General features: G+C 40.9%; 1 protein-coding gene and 1 non-coding gene across 2 annotated transcripts; both read left to right on the forward strand.

Moving 5' to 3' along the window:
• Positions 1 to 6,487: 6,487 nt before the first annotated feature.
• Positions 6,488 to 9,789, forward strand: wfikkn2b (WAP, follistatin/kazal, immunoglobulin, kunitz and netrin domain containing 2b). Its single transcript, XM_063893563.1, has 2 exons — positions 6,488 to 6,670; positions 6,867 to 9,789. The coding sequence occupies exons 1-2, from the start codon at positions 6,488 to 6,490 to the stop codon at positions 8,412 to 8,414; spliced, it is 1,731 nt and encodes a 576-aa protein (XP_063749633.1). The 3' UTR covers positions 8,415 to 9,789.
• A 6,926-nt stretch (positions 9,790 to 16,715) lies between these two features.
• On the forward strand, positions 16,716 to 16,788 carry trnar-ccu (transfer RNA arginine (anticodon CCU)). Its single transcript has one exon. It is a non-coding gene; the product is annotated as a tRNA-Arg (tRNA).
• The last annotated feature ends 636 nt before the right edge of the window (positions 16,789 to 17,424 follow it).

Consider the following 17,424-nt stretch of genomic DNA (forward strand, 5'->3'; position numbering starts at 1 on the left):
GGGGTGAGAATCCTGACCATCGACGACTGGTTGATTCTCGCCGCGTTCAGACGTGAGGCGGAAGCCCACAGTGCTGGTCATCCAGCACATCACACGGCTGGGCTTCGCCATCAATTCCAGGAAGAGTGCACTGCAGCCGACTCAGCAGATGTCTTACCTGGGACTTATTCTGGACTCCCACGCTATGTCTGCATGACCGTATGACCGTCAGAGCGGCGCGTGGAGGCAATATTACAGCTGACCCAACGCATAGGGTCCATGGCCTCAGTGTCAGCGGCAGGGGTGTAGTGGGCGTTGGACGCGGGGGTACGCCGTCCACCCACTTCTCCCGACGTGATATATAAAAAAATAATAAATATAAAATAGCTTAGGCTACAACTAAACATTTTTTTTTTAAAAATAGCTTACAACTCAAATGTAAATCCGGAGATATTGGCAATGGTGAGAACAACCTACATAGGCTACATAAGACATCCCCAGTATCTGTCCGTGACCTATATTGGCTACGACATGAACATAACATGAACATTCGATAATCGTCATCAACCTGACACTTAAAACAAGACAAAAAAAAAACAACGAGAACGTGGATGTGATGAAGCTGAATATATGTATGGCTTTTTGGGTGGGAGTGTGTGTGTGTGTGTGTGTGTGTGTGTGTGTGTGTGTGTGTGTGTGTGTGTGTGTGTGTGTGTGTGTGTGTGTGTGTTTGGGGGGTGACGTCACAAATAGCGTACCCTCACTTAAAAAATCCCCACTACACCACTGGTCAGCGGGATGTGTCATTTCACTTCTCGGGATGATGTCAGCAGCCCACCCGGTACGTCTGGGACTGCTGCATGAGAAACCTTCAGCGTTGGTTTGCAAGACTCCGGTTACACCCGAGCCGAGACGAACAACGCAGGCTTCACGTCCCCGCAATAGCGCGGAGGGACGTGCGGCTGGGCTGCGTCACACACAACGTCCATGTCTTCACGGCCGCGTCTTTAATCGGGTGGGGTACTACACAGAAGTTGTACCACCGTTTGGCCACTACGAAAATGTGCTTAAACGTCCGGTACACTTTCCGGTGGCTTGAACTGAACCTGTACGGCAAGCATTATATCTTATTTGTTTTCAATTAAGTTACGATGGAGATGTAGCATGGATTGCAAGTGCTGTAAAGGATACAAATATATGACATTTTGAACTTGTAGACATGTGCTTTTTCCGTGAACGCTGTCCTCCAAAGATGGCCGTGCCGCCACAGAATGCACCGCAGTTCACGTTTCCGAAGAAAAGAAAGATGCATTTATCAAAATACGTCATTTCCATTTTATAAGGTACACCTAGTAAACCCAGTGCTGTTTTATTTGAAAGCAACTCTAGTAAAAGTCTTTGCTTGGTGTGTACAGTATGTGCAAAGATATAACAATCAAAAAGAATTTGCAGCTGAGAGCGTCATAATTCCACTCATCCACTAGAGTGCGCTCACAGCCCATCAGGGGTCCACTAGAAGAACGTCAGTCTCCAGTCTGAACTATTACATTCTATGGTACACTTGTGGACCTCACTAATGAAGTTAGCAGAACGTTTTTACCCCTAAATTCGCATTTTGTCTTACACCACACAGAAAAAGCACCATGGTAGGACTAAGAAGAGTAGTTCACCTCAGATCTGGGGTAAGATGTCTCCTGCCCCAACCACACACACACACACACACACACACACACACACACACACACTGTGGCTTGCTGTAATACAGAGAAGCTGTGGTTAGCATTTCTCAATGTTCCTCCAATTACTGATGGCGTACTGTTTGTCTGTGAAACCTGCCAAAACTAACGGATGCTGATAACCCGGGATGAATGGGTGCTCGCTGCCAGGATTCTCAGTAATTTACCTACCCTTGGGCACAGCTACAGGAAATGGCATGGAGGTTCGTCTTTGGCCGTATGATGGCTTGCTCTTTCGGTTTCTGCTGCAGGCACTTTATCCAGAAGTGGAAGGTTGAAAACAACTTCAGCAAAGTTCAGACAAAGCATGAAGCTTTCTTGCCTGAATGCTGCTCAATGTTTGTCTGTCGATACCAACCTGACAGGTCTCCTGGATATTCTTTTGTTATATTTACACTAGCCATTAATGTTAAAAAAGGATAAAGGGAAAGGCTAGTTCAACTTCCTTGGAAATACACAAACTAGCTTTCTTGCTAAGAAGCCAAAATCACTCTTACGCCTGTACACTAAATAAAGCTAAAGCTATCAACTTGTGATTTTAGCTTGGCATAAAGACTGAAAACAGTGAAACGACTAGCCTGCTTCTAGCCTAAGGTAACAAGATAGATGGAGTGCGCAACTTTTGTCCCCCCACATCCACTTGCAGTTTGAGTAGCTACTATGTGAGACAGAGCACACTTAGAGGGCAACAGCTAGCAATATTGCACGGGAAATATTTCTAAGTGGACGTTCTAGATCAATTAAAAAGTAACTTGGCGTATTGGGTTTGGATTAAAAAACTAATGGTGGAACTTAAAGTTAAAAGCTCACCTGCAGGCATACATAAGCCAGGAAAGTCTGAACCGACTCTAAATAGCATACAAATAGGCCTTGCGACTTTGGGCTTGGTAAGGCATTTTGTGAAATGCTTAAATAACGGCCGTTCATTCATGTCTGCACTCAAGTTCAAACAGGTTTTTTGTTTTGTTTGTTAAATCCTTTTTGTGTTACATTTGGTAAGATCATGGTTACTTACATGTCTTCCTACTGCCGCTAGCTGTAATTTCAAATGGTAGCATTTCAATTCTTCTCGTCTAAACTCAATGAACTAGCATATTTGAAAGTTTGAAAATAAAAAGTTCCGTTCTTTAACCATCATTTGATCTTGCCATCATTTAAATGAGGTTTCTTATGCGTTAGGCCTAGATAAGAAAACGTACAAATGAAGTGATTGTCTCATTTGTTGTAAGGCGTACCACATCAGAAAAGATAATATTACATCTTATATTTTTTAACAATTGAGAACATTTGAGTACAAGACAAAATTATTAAAAGTTGAAGGACTTAATTGGATGTTGTAGGAAATATAGTACCTATTGTCTTTATTGCCAAGAAGTATATGAGAAGATTTATACAACTCTGATGTCTATCAAGCTACAGACAGCTAACACGGTACATCCCATTCGTTAAATCTGCTTTCAGTCTTAATGCTAAGCTAACTGGCTGTCTGCTGTAGTTTGGTATTTATCTGATGGTTTTGATCTTCTCATTTAACTTGTGACAAGAAAATATTCAAGTCTATACCACTACATTTCTAACAATTCGTTTTTCTTTTAGTGTTTTATCATCTGACATTCTGTAAAGATGTAAAACAGTCCTTGTAGGGATTTTCCACCTCTTTGTGTTTTGAGACTATTTGTAGTGATTATGCATCTTTTCTTTTTTGTATCTCTGTGATTGTATGTATGTATTATATATATAAAGTATGTCTTGTGTAGTGTCTCTTTGAGGTAATTTTGCATCTATTCCTGGTCTGAATGTGCTTCCCTGACACTTTGTGTGCATGGGTCTGTTGGCCTGATTAGTTATATATTTGGTATATAAGCTGGTACAGTAAGCTCATTATCCAGCAATAAAGATATACTTTTGGAGCTGTTTTGATTGTCCTACCAGAAACTTGCAATTCACACCTTATACTTTGTCTGAATGAACTGGTGTGGGCTTTTATTCTCCAAATTGCATAAGAATCTAGTCGAATCTAGTATGAAAGTTTCTCTAGGCTGTTATTTTTTTTGAAGCTCGAATCCTCAAATAACCTCACGTCTGAGTGCGTGCCTTTGGACAATTTTGTGCTTTTAAGGGTTCCTATTATTTTATTGACGCTTTCCTGAGGGAAGAAATAATTTCTTACATATTTGTAGCCACGAGATGTATCCATCTTCACTGCGTTTTACCAGTTTATTCATCTCTCTTCCTTACAAAGACTTTGTGCATGACAGCTGTGAGGTGAGCCAGTTTCTTCCTGTGTGGAGATTTGACCGTGTGACACATTTATATTTTAATTAAACCCTACAAATGAATCTTATGAAATGTTTATATATTAATAAGGACTTTTGTTAGCTGGATAGTTCAGGGAAAGACCAGAAGAATGTTGGGTTTTGTAAATCACAGGAAAGACCCGGCCACACTGTAAATAGCTGTTGAAATAAGCTGATATTGTTAATCATACATGTGTGCAGTTGTTTGTCATTGGCAGGGAAAAAGAGCAAACGCAATCCTTCTTACAGGATTGAGACTGGAAGCTCTGCAGGCTTCAGATAAACAGGTTTATTTATATGCTGGTCATGCACACAAACAGAAATCACCATCGAGAACAAACATTGTCCCGCACAAACACTGCATGAGCACAAATCCACAGCCCGCTGTTATTGCACTGGAAGGCAGACTAATAGCTCCTCTGTCCTCAACTGAACTGTGGAGGCAACCCAAGGAAGAGGTTTACACAGGAAAGGAATTATAATTACACCTTCATTCATTAAATGCTCTGCCTCCGCACACGCCCCCCTTTGGAGACCATCACCAGATCTTAACGTTTTTTTAACTGGTATTGTCCTCACCTCACCTCTGCTGGCCTACCAGACACATTTGAAAAGGGTTGTACTCAAAGTTGTGTTTGCTATTTTAAGTCCACAATGAAGCCAGTTGGTAAATTCAAACTTGAGAGTGTTTTATAATGCTTCAAGTAGGTTTTGTCAATGCAATGCTGTCTGCAGGTCTGTCCAGACTTACAGGAATTTGTGTTTCTTGAGATTACTGTAAATCCATGCAAAGTGGTTGTCTTGACATAAATAATCCTGTTTACAAAGACATGCTTTGTAGAAAGTGGAGCATGTGTATAGGCTACTGTATGGTTTACATACGCGGCTGAAAGTTGGTTAAGAATGGAAGTGCTTGTGCAGCAGCAGTCACGTACTGTAGCACTCGTCACATGTTTAGACAGGAAACACTCCATAACAATGTATTAAATGCAAGGTTATAAATATGTGTTTGCAATATATCAATTCACAAAAGTGTATTTATAATGAGGTGTTATTGATTTAAGACTTTAAGACTTGAAGAGTAGCAACATGGATGACCCACACACTACACCTACAGTTATTGGAGTGTTACAGGACTCATCAACATGTTATCTCTAAATGTGTCGGTATTTTCAACTGTTTTCTTCTAAATGCATGCAGTTAGATTGAATTAAATTCTATTTATGATTGCCACTAAACTATTTAAGGTAATGAACTGACTGAGGAGTATATTTTTTATTTATTTGAAATGATTTCACTTTATATTATTTTGTTAAACCTGTGCTTTTGTTGTTGTGGATCAGAGTTCAAAAAGCAATCCTCACTTAATTGTTTCTCAGAAATCCTCAGTTTGTGAGATGTATTATAGTTGTAAGATGAGTTTTACAAAACATAATAATGTGCAGGAAAAATTCACAAAAAAATATGTTCCACTGTTTGCTGAACATATCATCTTATGTTTGGTTTGGGATAGAAAGTACAACTATTGACAAAAAAGGTATTTCCTTTTGTGTCAAATAGAAGAGATCAAATTTAGACTGAATACTTGGCATATCTGGTTAAATGAACAAACCTCTAAAACGGATTTTGTTGTTCCAAAAAAAAAAAAGACTTAGAAATGTTTGCCTTGATATTAAAATGCAGTGTACTTATGATTCTTGTTTTTAAGTTCTTATTTTGATGGTTGAATGCAATTTGCTTTGGATAATGTGTTTAATAATTTATATTCTAATTCATCTTAATCGTTCTGATTGAAAACAGGATTTACTTTTTCAAGGCTTTTATAAAACGGGCAAATAATGACAAACAAATTAATATTAAAACTAAAGTACCCTGAATGTGTCCACCTACAGCGTCATTTACACAACTACTACTCAAATGATAAAACTCATGCTTGGTCCTTTCGTCTGCTTACTCCTAGAATCACGGTTTGATATTTCCTCCGTTTTAGTTCGTTCGATTAATCGTTTAATAATTGCCTGTGTATACTTTTTAAGCAATAGTTTGCCTGCGATTCTCTTCTCTCCGTGCGTGTTTACGCACCGTGCGCTCCGGCTCCGCTGGAGCACGCAAAGGGTTAAACGGGGTTACCAGCAATCCTTTTAACAGGCAGGTGCCCCGCCAGCCCCAGCCCAAAGCTCACCACTGAAAAGCTTCTTCCATCATCTCAGGAACATTTCATATCTGTCATGATGCGAGTCATGTTAGCAGGGATGGCTGCAGATCGTTAGCATAAAAAGAGCGTCTCCAAACCGGATCAGCTGACACACACCGTGCTGCCTCACAGACTCACACACGTGTGATGCGCTACTGACTTCTGCCGTCAGTAGCAACTTACTTTTATATTCAAAGACGTGGAGATTGCTTACTGCTGGATCACAGAAATCTCTAACTGAAAACACTTCATCGCTGACCGATCCTTGTTCCGCTCTGGAGATGTGGTGGATGCTGTTTCCACGCTGGATCTGGTTCCTGGTGTGTGTGTCAGTGTGGTGTGTCAATGTCGGTGTTCTGCCGCATATCACCTACTCACACCCGGGGATCTGCCCCAATGACATGAACCCCAACCTGTGGGTGGATGCCATGAGCACATGCACCCGAGAATGTGAATCTGATCAGGTAAAGACATTAAAGTTACATTTTAGAATGAACTATTCCGTTAGTATTTTACAAGTAATTTAAAAATTCTGTTAATTTCTGCTCTCAACTCTAATGAATATAAGTTTTTGTTTTTTTTAATGTTTTTTTAATGTATCATTGTTAAAATATTTTCCAAATACTTTCCTTCCTCTCCAACTCTCTTCTCCTCCTACAGGAGTGTGAATCCTTTGAAAAGTGTTGCCAGAATGTTTGTGGGAACAGGAGTTGTGTGGCAGCCCGTTATCTGGACGGGAAGAAAGGCCCCATGGGAATGCCCAAGGAGGCCACCTGCACCAGCTTCATGTGCACCCAGCAGGGCTCTGAGTGTGACATCTGGGACGGCCAGCCGGTGTGCAAGTGCCGGGACCGCTGCGAGAGGGAGCCGCACTTCACCTGCGCGTCTGACGGCATGACCTACTACAACAAGTGCTACATGGACGCAGAGGCGTGCTCCAAGGGCATCAGCCTAGCCGTCGTCACCTGCCGCTTCCACCTCACCTGGCCCAACACCAGCCCCTCGCTGCCACAGGCCACAACTCTGCGCCCCACCACTGCTCCTCTTCAAGCGACCATCCCCCCTCCCACCGTGCCTCAGACGCCCGTGGTGGTCAACAGCCCAGTTCACCAGACTGTCAGTCTGGGCGACACAGCCAGCTTCCTGTGCGACGTGACAGGCCGCCCCCGACCTGAGATCAGCTGGGAGAAGCAGCTGCCGGAGGGGCTGGAGAGAGTTACCATGAGGCCGAATCATGTGCGCAGGAACATGGTGGTCACCAACATCGGGCAGCTGGTCATCTACAACACGCAGCCGCAGGATTCAGGCGTCTACATCTGCACCGCCCAGAACCCCTCTGGATCTGTGAAGGTCAGCCATCCGCTCTCTGTCTTGCCCTTAGAGGCACCCAAGACCCCCCACCCCAGGAACGTGACCCGCTGCCTGCCTGAAGAGTGTCTGAAACCGCCTGATAACCCTGAGGATTGTGGGAGCGAGATGGAGAGAGTCAGCTGGTACTACGAGTCCAAGACCAACAACTGCTTCTCCTTCACCCACTGCCACAGCAGCAGCAGCCCGCAGCCCAGGAAGATGTTGGACACATACGAGGAGTGCATGCAGTGCTGCGGCCCCGAGCTGTCAGGTCCGTGCGGCCTCCCCAGTCTGCAGGGCCCCTGCAAGGCCTACGAGCCCCGCTGGGCATACAGCAGCACCCTGCTGCAGTGCCAGTCCTTCATCTACGGCGGCTGTGAAGGCAACAACAACAACTTTGAATCCAAAGAAGCCTGCGAGGAGATGTGCCCGTACCCGAAAAACCACCACTGCAAGGCCTGCAAGCCGCGAGGCAAGATGGTGACGAGCTTTTGCCGCAGTGACTTCGTCATCCTGGGACGCATGACAGAACTGACGGAGGAGAAGGACTCGGGCCATGCCCTTGTGACCGTGGAGGAAATCCTAAAAGACGACAAGATGGGTCTCCGATTCTTTGGCAAGGAGCCTCTGGAAGTGACCTTCCTCAACATGGACTGGAATTGCCCTTGCCCGAACATCACGGGTGCTGCCGCTGAAGGGCAGGTCATCATCATGGGCAACGCCAACGACGGCATGGCTGTGCTTCAGCCGGAGAGCTACGTGGGCGCTTCAAGCCCGCGACGTGTACGGAAGTTGAGGGAGGTCATCTCCAAGAACACGTGTGACATTCTCAAAGCGATCACCAACAGCCCGCAGTAGGGTCAGGATTAGGGACATGAAGGTTAGACTGCGACATCCTGATCCCTACGGGACATTCATGCAGTAATGTTGAAAAGGACCAGGGTAAGGCAAGGCAAGTTTATTTATACAGCACCTTTCAACACAAGGCAATTCAAAGTGCTTTACAAAAATGAAAGACATAAGGGGCATTAAGAAACAGTGCAGCAGAAAACACATTATAAAATGGCATTTAAAAAGAGCAAAGATAATAAAATAAACATAACAGGTATAAAATACATGAATAAAGGAACAATGCAGTGTGAGATATCTACTATAATTCTACTTCATCTTCTCAGTTTCCAGAGGTGTTGTCAGAGCTGACGTCTGTCCTCTCCAGATAAAATAACCTGTTCTGTTTTACTGCTAGTCTTTTTGCTCCAACCTGATCCCATGGTACTTTTAAGTTTCCCTGAAACTATTCCTCTTTCACTTTAGTTAAGTTTACCTTGTCTTTCTAGGACTTTTTAGGATTCCTCCGCAAACCAAGGTGATGAAACCAAAATGTATTGCCTGTACCTTTTAAGTTTCCCTGAAACTATAACATAAAACATGAGTAACACAGGTTTACATAACATGAATAAAAGTTATAATGCAGAATAAAAGTTATAGTGCCATGTTAGATAAGAACAGTTCAATTAAAGGCAGTGGCAAAAAGAAATGTTTTAGCCTGGATTTTAAAGCAGTAAGAGTAGCAGCAGACCTGCAGGGTTCTGGGAGTTTGTTCCAGATATTTGGAGCATAATAACTGAACGCTGCTTCTCCTAGGGTAGCAAGAGTTCCTCATTTCGGAGACCCTTGTCGCATGATTCTGTGAGTCTCATATGTGGTCAGTTTGCTGCCGAGCTTTTGTTATGTCCTTGGTATTGTTGATTGAATTACCATGTACAGTGTATAAACACAAGAAACATCCATCACGATCCTCTCGCCTCCTGAATCCCCCAGACTCAGATGTCCTCGATGCCCTCTCCTGCCTCCTGCAGAAATGGACGTTGCAGACTTGCATTGAAGCAAAAAACAGACCAGTTGAGTTTGATCTTATGTACATAATTTAGGTGCCACAACTCTTTTGATTCTTTCATTCGCTAACTCTTACTTCACACATGTACCCATTATTTCTTAGTGTTTAAATGTTGTTAAATGCATCCATAAACCTGTCCAGGGGTTAGCACATACAGTGCAACAAGGTAGATTTGGATCATCCAAAGTTGTAATATATTTTATTAACCATTTTACCGCCTTTCCTGAGTCATTTATTTTTTTATCTTGCTTTTACTTTTTGGCTATTTATTATCATGTAACCTTTTGTCTTGTTTTTGTATCACATTCTCTCTGAAACGGAAATGTGTATAATTTTGCAAAGAAAATAAAGTTTGTGATGTTCCATCAGTCTCCTTTTCCTAATCTTTGATAACATCAATACAAGACTAATTTATATTTTGAGAAGTTAAGGCTTGTCGGACAGGGAACACCAAATTAATTGAATTGTTAGTTTGCTTTCGGGGGCCGGGGAGCTGCTGTGTACCTGTGTGGTTCCTCTGACAGGCTGTGATAAAAGAGATTTGGGAATAGCAGATCCCCAGCCCACCCTCCCCCCACCCCATGCTCAAAAACAGAGCCCATCCATTCTACAGACCCCTGTGGCATTGTAAAAACTTCACCCTATTTTGCTTTGCCTCCATGAGCCGCTCTAATTGGGTAAGGAGCCCAGGCAGTAAACCTCAGGTCCAATCCCTTACGAGTTATGTGTTTCATGCCGTGCCAGCAGGCGTCTCTGGGTTACTGGGAACAGGCCTTGGTGGGCTTTCGACGAGGGTGTTCCACTTCCCAGATGAGATTCTGTTTCTCCCATCCAGAGCGGAGGGAGGCAGCAGCAACCCTGTACGGTGGTCCTTTACTGGCAAAAGCAGCAGGGAGCGGGGAGCTGCACTTCAGCAGCTGTTGAGGCTTTGCAGCAGAGAAACATCACATCCACAGCACCTTGGATCACATCGGAGAGCAAAACAAACACAGTTTACATCCACCACACAAACCTGTCAACGCTTATTTGATACACTGCTTATTCAAAATCACACACTTCTTGCAAAACAGTTAACAGGAAAACAATATTTCTAGAATTATGTTCCTGCGAAAATGCTGCATATAAAATAAAATAAATAAGATTATATAAGAATTACTTTATTGATCCCAGACTGGGAAATTGTTGTGTTGCAGCTGCATATTACAATAAACGTCATTGCACATAGTAGAAAATAAAATTAAAATAAACAATTCTTAAGTATCAACATCTCAAAGAAGAAATACAAATCAAAAATAATAATAAAATGCACACATAAAAGTAGTATATCTGTATATCTGTGTGCTGATTGGTCCAGCAGTGGCTCAGTCAGTAATGACTGGGAGTCCTAGGGTACCCGTTCAAGTCCCCATACAGATCTAAATATGGAGTATGGACTGCTACTTGGAGAGGACCTTGGGCCCTGCCGTGGTGCCCTTGAGCAAGTCACCGGACCCCCCCCCATAAAAAATCCAACTACTGGATAGAGAGAGTACCAGAAGTCCACAGTTATTACTCACATATTCCCTATTCTGAGGTAGTAAGTCAACTTCTAAACTGACTGCCCCATAATTTACTCAAAAATGTAATAAAATGTTTCATAAATTTGTCAAATAGAATGGTTGGGGGATGTGGTAGGAGTTTGAATTGTATATATTGAAATTGCAAACATACCAAAGATGAAACTCAAATACAGTAAAAATTGAAGAAAATAAATTAAAACTTATATAATGTAATGTCTATTTATTCTCTATTGTTTGGGTATTCAGAATGTACTTGATATTTGTACCTCTTCAGCCTCTTAATGAAATGATCTTGTCTTGTTGGTTAAACTGATCAACACAAAGACCCCTGTATTTGATTTGTGGTCTTACTTTTTAATTCCTTCAATTATCCTGTTCAAATTGTGCAACAAATGTCCCCAGCTGGATTCAAACCTGGGACGTTTAGGCTCCTGGTTTAAACCCATTTTGCAACACTAAGAGATCAGCCACTTAGGCTGGGAATCAATGATTGAGGGTCTCCAAAACCACAGGCTTGTACTTATTAAATATTATTTGATAATACATTTTTGGTACATCTGTGCCCTTTATTGTCCCTCTGATGTAGCTTGGATTGAATCCAACTGGAGAACATTACAGCATCACAGGAGCAGCATCCAGTTCAGCTGAGGGAACTAGTTCACCTATCAAACTAAAACCCCTGAAAACAACCACGAATGCCATCAATTATTTTTCTCCTCCTCTGATGTTATGTCCATTAATAAAACACCTCTAACCACTTCAATGCGTAGTCCGGGGTCTACAAAAACACAATTTACCATCAATTAAAATTCAGCATATTCGAAACATGTGTGATCCTTATTTTTCCAGCACTTTTATGCTTTTTTAATTTGAGTTGGGCTCAGTAAAAAGGTACATGAGTTATGCTTTGATATGCTGTGCAGCATTTCTGCTCACATTTTCTTTTCCTTTCTTTTCTGATGGGGTCAACGCGTTCACAAGCTCAGTTCACACAAGGCAGGAGCAGTGGTGGTCCATGCGAGGCTCGGATGTAGATCTGCGGCAGGTAGAGAGGACACAGCAGGCAGCAGAGTGGGATGCTCCTCTCTGTGTGTGTTTCTCTGTGCAGCCTCCGTGGTGTGTATGCAGGGATGGGACAGCACCTGTGGAACGCATCAGCTAACCGGGTGGTTTAAGACCTTTGATTCATGACCTGCATCTGTTATGGCCATATCATTCTGAATGTCTATTGAAAAGATACAGTAGCCACTCACACGCAGCAAGTGCAGGTGAGCAGGATCTCAGGGCAGTATATCATCCCGGGGCAGCAGCAGCAGCTGGAAGCTTTGATGCTTGGTGGTAGCTGCTCCACTCCGGACAGGGAGATGAACGAGAAAAGCCAACAATCAAATTGAGGGGCTTCACCACTAAATGCTGCTGTGGCAAAGTGTCAAAAGACCATAAGCAAGCTACACTCCTAAGCTCACAGAACACATACATATGTAAATATATTTATTCATGCATTTACTTGTTTATTTTATTACTTACCTATTAACTATGCATAGTGACACATCAACAAATGTCACATAACTGTATGATGCTAGTTTAAAAGCAGTAATATTAAGTTGAACCTAGTAAATTAATATTATTGCTTTCAACTATCCTAAAACAGTTTTGTGAAATCTGTTGACGGTTAATTGAACTCAGTGTAGTTTTTTTTTTCTCAACATATTTCAAATCACTTTATTTAGGTTCATTGAAAGCAATAATATTAAGTTTAAATAGGTTGAACTTAATATTATTGCTTTCCACTAACTTGATACAGTTAAGTGACATATGTTGACATAATGCATTTAATCAAAGTCATTGTTTCCGTGGTTTATCAATCTCAATTCTCATTTTTAGTCACATCTATAATGCTTTATGACTGATGATGTAATGGATCAAGTGTTGCATTAGCGAGCATGTGAGTTTACCAACATACTGATTTAGTATGAATTCCCACATATTGTACTATAGTTTTGATCTAAATAGAAAGTGTATTTTTATATTGAGTAACCTTAACTATTTCCCATTTAAACAATGTTTGCCCCTGTCCCTGAAAGCAACATCGCTCTGTATCAGACCAGCTTGTGTGAGCCACAGCTTCCTCTGCTGTCGGCTGAAGCTTGTCTGCATAAGTGTCAGCTAGACTCTAGACTGGTGTTATGGACTATCCAATACCCTTTAGGAGCGAAGATATTCTATCTTCTATGTTGGAAAATGTCAGAAATATCCTCAATAATGTTTAATTATTTATCATGTGCACTATATCAAGATAGTAATCTGTTTGTAAAAAGTTGCACACAGACAAAGTTAACAACTAAACGTAGTGAAGCATTAATCAGCTCAATAGCTCAGCTGCAGAAGAGATAAACAGGACTCCAGAGAAGTGCAGGAGTTGCTCCTGCTGGATGTGCAAGCTGACATGTTTCCCTTAGCACATCCCATTTCAGGTGCCTCAAAATGATCAAACACTAAACAAAAGCGAGAGCTTTAATGCAACTGAAGACTGAAGATGTGTCAGGAATCATTCAATGACTTTATCAATTTATCTTCCATGGTATGAGGAATTCTTGAAAAAATTATTAGAATCAAAAGCAGAGAAAAGTTCTAGCATCCAAACTGTTTATGCAGTAATATATAAAAAGTCAGATTTAAGCGAATATGAATGAGTTTAGGAAGTCATCAGCACACAACTAAATACATGGACCTGGATCATCCTGTACACGTTGTGAGAACTATAATGAAATATAACTATGATGTACCCTGATTACTCTCCCTTGCTTTTGGATTACCTCAGTTTCAAATGCAAATAAATAAAAGAGAAAAATAAGATGTGTTTTACTTAAGTGTATAATGTAACAGTTCAAATGCAAAAATGTCTTGCAAATACTGCAAATATACAGGTTTGGGGATTCCAGATTAAACCATATTGTGGGCCTACAGGTGATTAATACTTTTATCAATCCACGTAAAAAAAGAATAATGTAACAATAATGTGATTACGTCTTGTTTTATGTAAATGTAAGGGAATACAGTTACCTCTTTTGTACCCCGATGACATCCCATTACAAGTACTCTGTTACTCCCTTCAGCCTGTTTATAATGATGTGACCTTACCTTTACCCTCATTATAATGCGCAGGACTGTTTGTGCACAAATGGCCTTTTAACAAAACAGTTCCATTAATGGCTTGACCCCATCAACCCACATTAAAAAGGTTACTGCCTAACTGACTGGGATTTCACACTGCTTCCTATTGCATGCTGGGATGTGCTCATGCCTCTTGTGACCCCTTATAAACCCAAGCATGCAAAATCCCAACAAAATGACATCACTGAGGACCTGACATGGACTCATCACACAAACACCGTCACCAAAACAGCTCGGCAGCGGCTCTTCTTCCTCCGGAGTTTGCAGAGGTTCTACATGGACTCCAGGATACTCTGCAACTTCTACAGATGCACCTTATAGAGGGACCACTGGCCATACAACTATTAAACACCTGAGCACTATTCTAATTTCTATTGTTGTTTTTATATGATTTTTCAATGTATTGTAAATTGCACTGTTGAGGAACCTGCGATCTAACTTTTCCATACATAACATAATTACACCGTAGTTTGGTATATGTTATAAAAACCAAACCTTTGAATCTTGTACTGTGGCTCATATTCCTGGATCATGTGACCGGGTGCAGATGCAGTAAGCCTTACACTCCACTAGAGGGCAGCACAGTCATACATAATGAGTCACACATCCACACTGAACACAGCGTCCTTTCACTGTACTTCCTTTCTGTTACGGTTAACTATCTGTCCTGTCATGCTGCATTAAGACCACTTTTAAATCCAATTTGTCAGAACTTTATTACCCGCAATGCAGGAACAAGTTCAGGAAACGTAGTGCTGCTGCTGTTGATGAGTTTACCGTCCTCTGGTGGAAAAGGGCAGTTATGTAAGGCTCAGATAATTGAGCGTGCAATGAAGACTCTGAAGGGAGCAGTTCAGATGTTCTGCAGGCCTCAGTCTCCCAGCCTGAGGTGTAACAAGTACTCAGATCTTGTACTTGAGTAAAAGTAGAAGTACTAGAGTGTAGTACTAGAATACTCTGTGACAAGTTAAAGTCCCGCATTCAAAATGTTACTCAAGTACAAAAGTACAAAAGTATTGTCATTAAATATACTTAAAGTACCAAAATTAAAGTACTCGTTATGCAGATTGCCTATTTAAGCGCCATATATTTTAAATGATTGTATTAGAATAGATTAGATAAGGTTAAATGTACTGATTTTTGTTGAGAATGCATTGCATATGAATTAATATAATATCACATTTAAATTTATTAAAATAGAAATTAAACAATCAGTTAATTTCAGAATTATAATTTCTGTGTCTGATAATTATTTATGCATTATGTGTTCATCACATGGAAAAGTGAGGTTTATTTGAATTCATTTATTGGTATTATAGCCTATAATTATATATGGTAATGTATTTTTCGGTGATCTATATTTTGTGTTAATAATTTAAAACTGCAAAGTAAATAAATGTCATAAGAAGCACAACATTAGCCTACAAAATTAAGTAAAGTACAATTATAAAGCAACATAATGTAAAGTACCTACATTCTTTACTGAGAAAAGCTACCTAGTTACTTTCCATCACTAGGTTACTCTTTTTACAACCTTACACTGTGTACCAGTAACTGAGCCGTAGACATGTCGCTTGTACTGTACTCAAACGACTGGGACAACACACACACAAACCATTCACACTCAGCAAGTTTCAGCGCCCAGCGAAACAGTGACTAACTGCTGGAAAACGAGGGGAGAAGCTGCATCCTCCCTTCATTTATTTTTCCTGTCAGATGCCCGAGTGACACCTTCAGAAGCAGTTTACAGGGCCCTGATTGACTGCTCCTGAATATTTCATGGGTGCCAGTTTTTCATGCATAAAGTGATCCCCTGCTGACTGTGAGTTATGGTAATCCTCAGAACGGTAAATATCAGCAAAGATTACACAACAGCGGAGTGCGTTTCACATTAAACATTTAACTCGGAGCAGAATGTTTATGAGCTTGATTACTGCAGGTATCAGAGGGGGCGGTGTGTGTGTTACACAGGGGATGTAAACAGAGAAAGGGCATGTGGTTGTGTGTGTGCAGGAGGCTGAGGTCAAGGGTATCAGCACAGTAAGTTGTTGCTTTATCTGGGAATACACAGGCAACGCTATTAACTGAAGGTAGAGGAGAACACTTAGCTGGAATTAGCCTAAATTTAATATGATTCAACCCATTGAATCCAGGCTGAGGATGCATTGTCCTGTGTGTGCATGTGTGTGTCTGTCCACTGATATGTTTGCATACTACTGGATATATTGAAGCATTCTATATTAATTATAAAAGAGGCCCTATAATGCTTTTTGGGGGTTTCCGTCTCCTGTAGTGTGTAATATAGGTTTTGGTGCACATAAATGGTCTGCAAAGGCTAAAATCTCAAAGTTTGTCCCAGAAGGAGTTTCTCTCCCGAAAAAACATTGCGCTTATATAAAAAACAAACTGTATTATGTTGGTTTTTGGAAAATTTTGATATACTACACTATGTCGTTATTTAGCATTATTTCTGTTTTTTTATTTCAACATAAATGATATTTTTCCAGAGTATAAAACCAGATCTTCTATGCCCCAGTGGCCTAATGGATAAGGCACTGGCCTCCTAAGCCAGGGATTGTGGGTTCAAGTCCCATCTGGGGTGCATTCTCAGTGTATGGTAACTGTGTTTGCTGATCAGAGATTTAAAATAAAACCATGTTAAGGGTAATGAGGTGACAAACATAAGCATGTTTATGTGTCTCTCTGCATGGAGGGACATATTACAAATCAAATATTACACATGTTGTCATCCTAAAACTTGGCACATAATGCACCATGTTGATGTTTTCTGATATTGTCTATCATATGTTGTTTTTCAGAAGAAAAAAATGGTGGCATATTTTCGACATACTATACTTACTATGTCATACATACTACATCAGGCTGTGCAGCACAGACATTATGAAAAAAATAAAGACCTTTATGAACATAACACAGTAGAGACCCTAAATCCAAATATGAACCTGAAAATGAAGGACAAAAAGAAGTCACTTATAAATCCATACAGCTCCACATTTTTCTTGAATTTCAATCTCTACATGTATGGCAGCCAGTCCAGTGTCTGTTGAATTCCAACAGAGAGAAATGTTGTCAGTAGTTTATAGAATAAAATAAATAAATAATGCATTGAACTCAAAGACATACCTATAAATAGTAAAACCAGAGAAACTGATCATGCTGAAGTGGTCTCTTAGCTTTTCCAGAGCTGTGTATATGATTATATGATGGTATGTTTATC

The sequence above is a fragment of the Eleginops maclovinus genome, chromosome 10, assembly GCF_036324505.1.
Source record: "Eleginops maclovinus isolate JMC-PN-2008 ecotype Puerto Natales chromosome 10, JC_Emac_rtc_rv5, whole genome shotgun sequence".
Taxonomy (NCBI): Eukaryota; Metazoa; Chordata; class Actinopteri; order Perciformes; family Eleginopidae; genus Eleginops; species Eleginops maclovinus.